Source organism: Phaseolus vulgaris, chromosome 11 (assembly GCF_051622355.1).
Source record: "Phaseolus vulgaris cultivar YP4 chromosome 11, ASM5162235v1, whole genome shotgun sequence".
Taxonomy (NCBI): domain Eukaryota; kingdom Viridiplantae; phylum Streptophyta; class Magnoliopsida; order Fabales; family Fabaceae; genus Phaseolus; species Phaseolus vulgaris.
This window is the reverse complement of record NC_143508.1, coordinates 43,009,810-43,022,271: the sequence shown is the minus strand read 5'-3', so window position 1 is coordinate 43,022,271 and position 12,462 is coordinate 43,009,810. Positions and strand designations below refer to the sequence as shown.

At 34.2% G+C, this 12,462-nt stretch overlaps 1 protein-coding gene across 1 annotated transcript; it reads left to right on the top strand.

Annotated features, from left to right (window-relative positions):
- Positions 1-202: 202 nt before the first annotated feature.
- Positions 203-622, top strand: LOC137808060 (uncharacterized). Its single transcript, XM_068608970.1, has one exon. The coding sequence runs from the start codon at positions 203-205 to the stop codon at positions 620-622; it is 420 nt and encodes a 139-aa protein (XP_068465071.1).
- Positions 623-12,462: the final 11,840 nt, after the last annotated feature.

The following is a 12,462-nucleotide window of genomic DNA, read 5'->3' as shown; positions in this document are numbered from 1 at the left end:
GTAAATTTTTACATAGAAGTGAAAGCTTGATGAGAAGTAAAGGATACACGCGAGTTGTGATGTCCCTGGATACGAGGAGGCCTGATCATCCTCTGAAGCCCACTTTTTGCTTCACGAGTTCTGACCTGGAGTGGTTCCTCATGAGGATGATCCGGTGGTGATATATGTCGTCACTGTAGGGAGGATGGTGCATAAAGTCTTAATGGATCAAAGGAGCTCGGCTGATGTGATATTTTGGGGAACGTTCACCAGTTTGCAGTTATCTCCTAACCAGTTGAGGCCATACAACGGGTGTTTGGCCGGCTTCGCGGGAGATCAGGTAGAAGTACGAGTGTATGTTGAGTTGAGGACAACCTTCTCCGATGAAAGCACAACCAGGACGATCACTATCAGGTACATCGTTGTTAACACGTCTTCTGCTTACAACTTGCTTTTGGGGCGACCTTCCCTGAACAAGTTGGGTGCAGTAGCCTTGACAGCCCATATGAAGATGAAGTTGCCTTCTCCTAAAGGAGGGGTGATTACCATAAAGTCTGATCAGAAGACGACACAAAAATGCTATGAGAGTAGCTTGAAGAATCAAAGGGGAACTTACACGATCGCTATCCAGGCAAGAGAATAGTTGAATAGTTGTGCACTGGTTCAAGGTCTGATCATAAGAACTTTCTGATTCCTGTAAACTCAGGTGTAATTTGTTCCTTTCATAATTCTTGTATTTGTTATTTCATAAATTTGTAAAGTGTGGAAAATCCTGTAAAATCAGAGGTTGTTCTGGATAAAGGTGTGTGTTTGCAAAGAGGGTGAGTGGTTCTTGTGGTTTCAAGATCACCTCTTTGTGGTTGTGAAAATTGTAATTTGTGAGTGATTACAAGTGGAACCCAGTGGTTATTCTGGGAACTGGATGTAACTCAAGGATTGAGTGAACCAATATAAAATTGGCTAAGCAAATATCTCTCTCTCTCACTCCTTATAAATTGTTTGTTTTAATTCTGCTTTTGCTGCTACTATAAACAACCGGTTAAAACGAAGTTTCAACCGATTGAAATTCTGCAAACAGTTTCTTAATCATTGTTTGATTGCTTTCCTTGATTGCTTAATCTGTGAATTGTGATAAAGCTTTATTCTTATTCAATCTTTGTGAAAATCTTTTGATAAACAATTCACCCCCCCCCCCCCTCTTGTTTAAGCCATTAATTCTTACAGGAAGCTTAGTTTTAAGGTGTTTAGAATTCTTGTACAAATCATTCTTGTCCTATGCACAAAGCTAAATCAATTTGTTTTAAAAGAGAAAAATGTTTTTCTAAGCAAAGAGAAAAACAACTGATTGAAATCACAATATAATCGATTGTTTTACACTTAGCTTGATTGAAGGTTTTCAAAACTATTTTTGACTTGGTTGACTAACTGTCATAACCAATTTAACCGGTTAAAACGACATTTCAATTGGTTGATTGTCACATTTCATAACAACTTTTCAAAAACCTGTTAAATTTGTTTTCAGTTGAATTAAAACTATTTTGTCTCATGATTGACTGTCTAGAACGGCTAGTTTTAAGAGCTATAAATATGATTTCTCTTTGTATTTCAAATACACAAGATAGTGAGATTGAAACTGTTTTTTAGAAGAGATTCAAATCAAAAGTTTTGCTAGATTGCTAAGTAGTTGTGCATTGGTTCAAGATCTGATCTAAGGAGCTCTGTGATTCCTGTATTACCAGGTGTAATCTGTTCCTTTCTTGTAATTGTTCTTTTCTAAACTTGTAAAAGGTGTGTAAACCTGTAAAAGTCAAAGGGTGTTCTGACTAAGGTTGTGTGAAGGCCAAGAGGGTGAGTGTTCTTATGGTTTCAAGATCACCTCTTTGTGGCTTTGAGTGTGTGTTTATAAACTGCTTGATTTAATTTTGTTATTGTTGCTGTCATAAACAACTGGTTAAAACATAGTTTCAACTGATTGAAATTCTGCAAATAGTTTCAATTACCTTGTTTGATTCGCTTCCTTGATTTCTTCTTTTGTGATTGTTGTTAAAACTTCATTCTTATCCAATCTTTGCGAAAATCTTTTGATAAACAATTCCACCCCCCTAGGTTCTTGAAAAATATTCAAGTTCTGTTTTTTTAGACATCTAGTTTTCAATTTTCACATCTAAAACTTCACCCATAATAAATTCTATGGTGGAGAGATTTTCAGAGGGAATTCTGGTTTTTTTTTCTTTATAGTGAGTGAGAGTGGAACAATAAAATAAATGTTAAAAAAATTATATATAAAAAATGTTGTGAAAATTTTAATTAAAAATAGAGATAATTTTTTTTAAATAATTTATGAAAGGAAAAATATTAAATTATGTAATGTTGAATATAATTTTGTTAAACTTTTAAAAATAGAAGTAAATTAAACTTTTGTGGATGCTTTTTGTTATCGGTAAATTAATTTTTTTATATGATTTTAAAAATTTTAGGTTGAAATGTTAAATTAAAAATATAGAGGGAAAATTAAAAATAATATATAAAAATTTAAAATTGCATCGAAAATTCGATCATCCAGAAACTAAATTCGAAGAGGATTTTCATACTAAAAAAATAGGTTAGAATTCGACTTCCGAAAGACCGAATTCTCACATGTGAATAGTAAATGGTTATATGTTAGGAAATAAAATGAAGAATAGTGAGTTGGGAAATTTGCTTCAATTTTCATATTAGACTTGATGATGTTATCTTAATAGACTTGAGTTAGAACATTGATGTCGTCTATGAGAATGAAAAAATGTGGTTCCAAGCGATCTCAAATGTCTTGATATCAATAGTAACTCATTATTTCGATGAGTCATTTCTTCGAACAAAAGAAGATTATGGGAACAATTACCCAGAATCTTACTTATCACACAATGGAATCTAACGAATTCGCCATAAAATATCTTACCCATGCATAATATCATGAAAAATGGATACAAATTTTTTGCTGCTACTTAGTATCGGCAATAGGTCAATAAGAGAGCTCAATATTACGCCTTGAAGAGGATTCGAACCTCCACGCTCTTTAGCACGAGATTTTGAGTCTTGCGTGTCTATCATTTCACCACCAAGGCATCTTGAAAGTGAATTGTATTCCATGAATATGATATCTATTTAGTTTGATGTATGGAATATATCACAAAGGTTCCAAAGAAGAATCATCGATCCATTAGCTCTCGGTTTATGGATTTGTTTTGGTGCATCCAATAGTCTCATATCGTTTAGGAGTCGAACATTGGACAAAAAAAATTATTTGCAGGTGCATCCATGAAGCAAGTGCTTGAGGCACAACTACTTTCAATATTATAACTCACTACAAGAAAACTTAATCTTAGAATCGGATAATAAACCTCGTCGGCTTTCAGCTGAGTAGCTTGGTCCTCCAACTATTTGTTTTTGTTAGCCATCACTGAGTTGGCTTCGAGCTATCCTTTTTCTTCTTCAATTCTGACCCCATCATTTTTTTTAGAAGAAGAGTCCGAGAAGAAAACTCCATGAATGTGTCATGAAGCTCATCTTGACTACCTGACAATTACATTTATCTCTCGCAATAGTTCAAACTAATGAGAATCCTCTGCTAAGTTTGAAAGTCGCGATAGAGCTTGCAACCGCCTCATTAGCCCAACACGCGCTTTATGGAGACCAACCAAATAAGGTCCTTACAAAAAAATTCCGCGAAGACTTACCCGTGTCCTTTTGGTGCTTTTTGTATTAGAGGGAGGTCAAAGGTCGACAAGAGGATCAACCTATAAAGGGTCAGGGGAGACCTTTCCCTTCTAGAAAATTTTACCTTGCCAATTGAGACGAAGCTCCCTGGAATATATTTTGCTACCCTGAGGATTAACGGAAGAATTAATTCGAGTGAAAATCATAAACATTTCTTGAAAACAATGAACATATTGTCAATATCATGAGGACGACAATTGCGATAAATATGTGTCGAGGAGTTTCCATATAGGAGTTTTACGAGGTAATTGATCCAACACAAAAAAAATCTCCAAGTCCTCACTAGTCATTAAAGACCCCAACCATACACGATATCTTACGGGATCCTTAGTCTAGTAAAGTGAAAACTTAGGAGCATCGTTGTTATAGAAGTAGGACCGACTTTGTTTCTTGATAAGGATTTAAAAAAAAAACACCCTTAAAATGTTATATACGAAGAAGTAAAGAAGGCGAGAAGGCAAGTCCTCGGTTGAATGATTAAAGATAGACACCCTACCCAATCTTTTGGCCTTGTACTCTAAAAGTGAATAAACACTTGAGGTGTAGCCTTCAAGCACAAAATCGAACACAAAACCTGAAAAGCTTGAAAAGATGGCTAACTATTTGGATGAAGTTTGGGTGGGTGTTATGTTTAAGACACAAAACATTCCCATTGTAAACTTATTTAGTGGAACCGTAGATGATTTTCCATTATTAGACACAAATAAAAGTGAAAAAAAATAGAAGATGAATCTTCTCGTCCATGGAAAACCTTCTCACTTGACTGAGAGCAATTATCCCATCTAGAATCTCAAGTTCTGGGATATCTACACTATTGGCAAAAGACTACAATTAAGACGATAACATATACTTATAAAAATATTCCTGAACACTAGAATCCACCAACTCATACTCACTACTCGGAGGAGGATCGTTCTCGGAATGCTCCTCAATATCCTCAACCTTCAAATTCATTGGAGCATTCCGATCACTGGTCTCCCCTTCACCAGAAACCTCTCTCGATAAACTTGGGGAGTCTTGCTAGAACTTAGGGAACTCTCACCTAATAAACAAACTAACTCTACATCATCCCAAAAATACTCGTTTTTCAAGGTTATCAGACTCTATAAAAAACATAAAAGACAAACTACTAGAAGAGGAAAGAAAGACATGATTTACCCTGGTGAGAAAACTCTTAGGTATCTCAAATCAATGATTATACGAACAAGAGCAAAGAAAAAGAAGTGGAAGTAATGGTCCAAGGAGACCACTATTTATAGATACCAAGAGGCAAGAAACATCAATCAAAATGCCATGACTCCCCAACCATTAGATTGCTCTAGTTTGAATAGGTACGACCTCGCAACCTCTCACATTCCTAACACACATGACCCTCGACAAGTGAAGGTGTTAGAGTTGCGACCCCTTGACCACCAGACCGTTTCACATTTAGCGACTACGATCTCATGACCCTTGACAATCTCTGACAAGTGTGACTCTCAAGGACTATACAAACCTTTATAAACTCTTCGTACACTTTCAAATACTCGAGTCTAGGGGCTAGTATACCACACACCACATGGTACAAAAAGGATCCTGGTAAAGAAAAGTCATTTTTCTTTCATGATTGTTCATAAAGTCAAATTCGAGTATAAGGGACATGTGTATTATTGGAACCGAGAAGCCTCCAGAATGTCGAGAAGTCCTCGACACCGATATTTCATATTAAATCGAAGATGTTTTGAGTCGTTGAGATAGTCTTGATAATATAAATTGTGTACAACCTCGAAACATATCCATCAAACTCCCAATATACAAAACACATTATCTCAAGATAATTAACCAAAACACAATTACCAAGTATTACACCTAAAACAATATCAAAAACTATTATTAGAAAATATTTTTGCATATCCTAGTACATGTATAAAAGCTCATAAAGAGTAATATAAATATAGGATACCCAAAGTAATGACAAGTATAATTTATACAATTATTAACGTATATTTAAATTTTCTTCGAGTTTCTACTTGAACCAAAGCTAATTTGACCGTTGGATATCTTCACTGATACCCTGATTTTGACTTCCAAAAACTTAAAAAGAGACTAAGATCAAACTAAAGAAATCCAAATTTACACATACCAAGATTACCACACAAAGACAAACAATAACAAAAGATTATAATCTTAAACAAGTAGTCTTAAACAAGTAGTCTCAACATAATAATAACAACATAAACATTAAAAACTTTTTAAAGAAAATTGTCATATATATATATATTTATTAATTTTTTTATGACAAACAAATTAAGTAGTCAACCACGTGAAAATTTGAAAATGAAACTTCTAACTGAGGAGATAATTTTTCTTGAATTTCTTTTGTTTATTTTATTCTAATTTCAAAAAGTGATAAATATTTCTATATATTAAAAAAATATTATTTCATAATTTGTTAAAAGTTTAACCCAATCACATAAAAGTTGATACTTTTCACTTCTCCATCCATACATCTCTCACAGTTTTCATTCACTATTTTCATTCACTATTTTCATCTCACATTTTCTATTTGTCAAAGGTTTACTTATAAAATATTGTTGCTGATAAAAAAAACACTTTTAAATATAGTGTAAGATGTAAATTGAGAGAACTCAAATGTGTATATTAATATTCTCTATCAAACGGTTCTTCTGCTGCAAATAATTGAATACATTTTTTGCACCATCATTATCATTTAATTTAATATGAAACATTTATTTGACTAAATTGACAATTTTTTTTTTAATAAAGTTTTCTTTATTTTATACTAATAATATTAAAAAGTTATTCATATATTTACACATATTTTATACTAATGTTTGTTTGTATATTTATACATATTTTAAAAAAATGTTATGTCATAATTTATCTGCACCTTCCAATAATTTAACTTAGTATTATTTAATAAAAGTAATTAAATAAAAAAAATTCCAAAGTGAATCCTCATATTTGCCTATATAAATTTAACCTAAATTGTTAAAACTTCACTTGACGCCTCCTTTCGTCTTCCCTTTCTTTCACAATCTCATATTTGCTGGACCAAGGGCTGAGCTGTGAGACTGATAGAACAGGTTTCATCTTTCATGTTAAATTAATTGTGTCAAAAAAAGTTTAGATAATTATTGTACAACCGAATGACTGAGAAGCTGACTAGTCGACAAAGTTAACAGCCAAACACGTAATTAGACGAAAATAAACAGATTAAGCGCAAAGCATGATTAAGGTGCAATTGGGCCTTCAACTGGACTCAAGTGCAGGCCCACAATAGTCAGAGCTCATTCATAGTAGTGTAAAATAGAGGGAGAGACACAACACTCGAGGTAACTATTCACTCCGTACTCCTCTGATACTGAACTCTCTAACTGACTTGATCATCCGAGATATCAGAGAGACGAGAAGACCGCAACAAGAATAAGTGTTTTGCAAGCTCCTAGCTTTGTAGGAACATTTATATTGCAAATTCTTCTTCTAATTAATATTTAATTTTTTATATGTGTTCCAGTCAAATGATATTTTTGTCACTATATTTGTAGCTGAACAACTTTTAACTTATATCATGAATTTGTATTATATATTATGATTTTTTTATAATATATTATAGTTAACAAGCTACTTTCATTTAATATATTAAGAATTGTTTTTATCTCTAACTATTTCATTAATACAATACTTTTTTTATTCATCTCCTAAACCATGCCATTTTTGTAGACAGGTAAAAAGAGAAGCATAATTGTGGAAGAGATAGCTACACTTTTTATCAGCATATTATTCAGAAAAATTATTTTTTAATATCTACTTTTATACTACAAACTCATGTTGTTGATGTGAAACTTGTTTTTGTGTATTTAGTACTTTAAATTAGATTCATGTGTTTTTAATTTGAAAGTGTACTTATTTATTTCATGTCTATTTTGTTTTTACAAACTATTCTAAGTTATGGCTAGTAAATTATTAGACATTATGATTATCATTATATGTACTGTCACATGCATTGTTAACATTATATGTACTGTCACATGATGCATTGTTAAATTTCATGGTTTAACTATGTAACTAATGAATTATAGTTGGATTTTTGAAAATCATATGATGAAAGTATGAAATATATTATAACTAATATAAAAGATAAAGGTTAATCCTTTTATAATATGATTTATAAAATTATAATTACAAATAATTAGTCACATGTTTGGATCACATTCATTATAAAATATAGTATGATTACATTTAATTAATCATGACATTTATTTTATATATATGATATAATCATGATAGGTTTACCAATACAATATATTAAATATCAAGAAAAAATTAAATGAACTAAACTATAATAAGACTTAAAATAATAATATAATATGATTTTAAATTGAACAATACAAAAATATAGTTGATTAAAGTAATAACACAATACAATTAATTCAATTCATACTTAATAAGTTTATATAACTTAATGTTAAAATGTAAATTTTATACTAATTTGACTTAAACAAGACATTCCATAAGATGTGATGTAACGATGGTGACCCAGAAATCGTATTAAGGTTCCAATTTCACTTTAACAAAAGTATTATTGTTCGAGATGCATTTTGAAAATGCATTTTCTATTTCCAACTATAATGCAACAAAATAATTCTTCAAGATAAAAAAAAAAAAAAAACTTCTGTACCAATGCCCCCAAAACCTTAATCGGGTATTTTCTAGTTAGAAATTTTATGAAAATTTATGTATTTAAAAAAATTTTGGAAGACTAAAATCATACAGACTAAAAATAATAACCAATTTATCACATTATATATCATACTCAAAACATAAAGGCTTGTAAGAATAAAATGAAGACAAAGTGACAAATGGGAAACAAGTAAATAGTCTAAATTTAATAATAAACCCTATCACTTTCAATCAGATATAAACAATGTAAACTTTTAAAATTATATCTTTTTGCAAATAACCTTTTTCTTTTTAGTTTTCTCAGTGATTTAAATTTAGAAATTTATAATCGTACCATCAAAGTTCGACATTTTTGAGGTTACATTTTTTTTTTATTCTTAGCAATAAATTATAATAATATTTTACAGGAGTGAATAATTTTGAATTTAAAGCAAATTAACTTGAAATTTTTACCAATATTATTTGTTGCTTTGCATTTTCATCAATTTTTTATTTATTTATTTTGTTTTACTTTTAAACTAGTTGAATGTAATTATTTATCGTTGGAAGGGCATTCCAAATGCCAAGAAGGCAGAAAACCTTATCTGACAGCCTCCAAAACTCAGACATTGGAATCCAAAATGCTTTTACATATGGCCATAAAATTTTCTGATGAAAGCTTTCTCTCAAGACATCTTAAGTTCTTTGGTGCTTATTAATGCATAGAACAAAATCAAAAGACTTCAATATTTTCTCTGAAGCAAACATATTTACAGATATACATTTTCTTGAGTTCAATCCTTGAGAGGTATGCTTTAGTAATTGCCTCTTCCTTTAATTTTTAAAAATATTTGCTGTGCTGCTGCTTGCATGGGATTCCCTTCCCTACATTCATGCCTTTCTATATATCAGATTAAAGTTTAATTATTCAAAAACGTGAAATTTCGGTGATGCTTATTACTTTATATCAACCTAAATCATATCTATAACATTACTTAATAAATGTTATGTTACGAACAAAAGATATGCATGGAGCCAATAAACAGGTATATAATCTGAACCCACGATGCTTCAAGTTATATATATGTTTGAAGGTTACCATTCACTTCATCTGATATATGTCGGTAGCTAGATCACTTTCTCTTCTTTCTTCCTCTCTAAAACCCTTTCTTTGTTTTGGGTGCTCATTTCATTGCTACATCACTATTTCAAATTGAATCATTTACTTCGTGTCTCGTAAGTACATTTTTTGTTTGTAACTGCTATTTGGTTTTAGTCTTGAAGAAGTAGTTATGCACGAAGCATACAGTTAATTTTTGCTTCCGTTTCATTGCAGAGAATGGGTTCTTCATCAGTCACGAGCTGATGTCATCAGTATTTACGGGTAAAATTAGTGGATACCTTGAAGTGAAGAATACATTGACAGTATCAGCTCTCAAACAAGCCATTTTAAATCTGTTCATTTGCTGCTAATCATACATGGTTGAATTGTGTTACCGTTGTCCAGTAACAATGAAAGATTGAAGAATTTTTTATCGTTCTGTAAAGATTGAAGATGATGACTATGTAAAATGTGTGATTGGTTATGCAACAAAATATAAACCAAATTTAAAGTTTGAGCTGATAGATTATCCGTTAATATGAGGAGATGACATGTGATATGATTTGGAAGTACTTGGAAAAACAACAAAACGATTTGTGAAATACAGATTGAGTCTATTACTTTTATGTGTCTTTTGTTAAAATTCTACTATTTTTTTCTGTTCTATTCCCAGATATATGTTCGTTGTGTTCAAAGTTAATAATATTTCATTGAAGCAGCTTGAATGAGATTCTGTCATTGCTGCAGAAGTTTATCTGTTGGAGCCCCAATGAATATCTAATATCAAAACATTTTGAATAACAAAAGATTTATATTTATAATTTTTAAAGAAAAACAAACAGAAAAGGTCCAATTACTTGGTGCTATAAATTTGTTTATTTTCTTATTCACAAGTTGAATGTTGTTCATCTTCTATTTCAATAGCTATCCCTAGCAACGCAAACTGTTCAATATATGGAAACATGACTCTCATAAATTAACTCCACAGATTGCACTAATTAAGCAGTGTTGGATTGCTTTTCTTTTCAATCATATTTTTTAATTTAATTAATATAAAAAATAAAATTGATTATGATAATAGAGCAAAATAGAATATAATATATAAATGTTTATTGAAGTAAAAGAAAATCTGGAAAAAATTATAATAGATAACTAATTTAAAATTACATTAAAAATATTTAATGATTTTTTTATCATAAAAAATAAATATAAAAAACCATAATCACCTATAGACTAGGAATACTCTTACACCTTAAAGGGTGCCTCCTTATAAATGAGATAAAAAGTTATAGACCCTACATTTATACTAATGATGGAGATAATTTTCCAGACGCAAAATATGTGCAATCTACGTTGAAGGTAAAGATTGCAAACAAAAGTTGAATAATTTTCCAGTGTCACCCTGCTCCTTTATATTTGTGTTGTGTTTTATATTTGTGTTGTGTTTGCATCAAGTTAAGGGGGCAAAAAATCCAAATTACAAAATCCAATTTATAATGATCCAAATCCATATTAGTTTTAATCCATGGATTTATCTTAAATCAAAATCCATATTTTTGGATTTTAAATCCAATCCATTTAATTGGATATGGATTAGATATGGATTGGATACATTTTTGGATTATCCAAATCACATTTTGGGTTGGGTTTTGACTTGGCCCGATCCAAGTTGAGCCAAGATAATCCAGGTTGATGTCGAGCAGAGCAAGCCCGAACCGATGTTGAGTCATTCGGGTCCGGGCCGAAGTCGAGTGTCGGGTCCGGGCCGATCTCGAGTTGTACGGGCCCTGACCAATCTCGAGTCGCACGGGCCCGGGTCGATCTCGAGTCGTACGGGCTCAAGCCGATGTCGAGTCGTACAGGTCGGGGCCGATGTCGAGTCGTACGGGTCGGGGCTGATGTCAAGTCGTACGGGCCCGGGCCAATGTCGAGTCGTACGGGCCCGACTTGATGTCGAGTCGTACGGGCCCGGACCTATGTCGAGTCGTACGGGCCCGGCTGATGTCAAGTTGTACAGACCCAAGCCGATGAAGAGTCGAACAGGCACGGGCCGATGTTGAGTCGTATGGGCCCGAGCCGATGTCGAGTCGTACGGACCCGGGCCGATGTCGAGTCGTACGGGCCTGGGCAAATCTCGGGTCGTACGGGCCCGGGTCGATGTCAAGTCGTACGGGCGCGAGCTGATGTCAAGTCGTACGGACCCGGGCCGATGTAGAGTCGAACGGGCCAGGACCGATCTCGAGTCGTACAGGCCCGGGCTGATGTCGAATCGTACGGTCCCGGGCTGATGTCGAGTCGTACGGGCCTCAACTGATGTTAAGTCGTACGGGCTCGGGCTTATGTAAAGTCGTACGGGCCCGGGCCGATGTCGAGTCGTACGGGCCCGGGCCGATGTCGAGTCGTACACGCCCGGACCGATGTTAACTCATACGGGCCCGGGCCGATGTTAACTCGTACGGGCCCGGGTTGATGTCGAGTCGTACGGGCCCGGGTCGATGTCGAGTTGTACGGGCCTATGCCGATGTCGAGTCGTACAGGCCTGGACCGATCTCAAGTCGTACGGGCCTGGGTCGATGTCGAGTTGTATGGGCCCAAGTCGATGTCGAGTTGTACGGGCCCGAGTTGAAGTCAAGTCGTACGAGCCTGGGCCGATGTCGAGTTGTATGGTGTCGGATTGATGTTGAGTCGTACGGGCCCAGATTGATGTCAAGTCGTACGGGCCTGGGTCGATGTCGAGTTGTACGAGCTTGGGCCGATGTTAAGTCGTACGGGCTCGTACCGATGTTGAGTCGTACGGATCCTGGCTGATGTCGAGTTGTCTGGTCCTGGGCCTGATGTCTTGTCATCTGGGCTCGGGCCGTGTCGAGCCAAGAGGGGCCGATCGATGTCGAGTCGTCTAGGCCTGGGCCGATGTTGAGTTGTCGGGCCCGGGATGATGTCGAGTTGTCCAGGCCCGAGTCGAT

Coding starts and splice junctions, on each gene's coding strand:
- LOC137808060 (XM_068608970.1), top strand. CDS start 203: ATGGATCAAAGGAGCTCGGCTGATGTGATATTTTGGGGAACGTTCACC.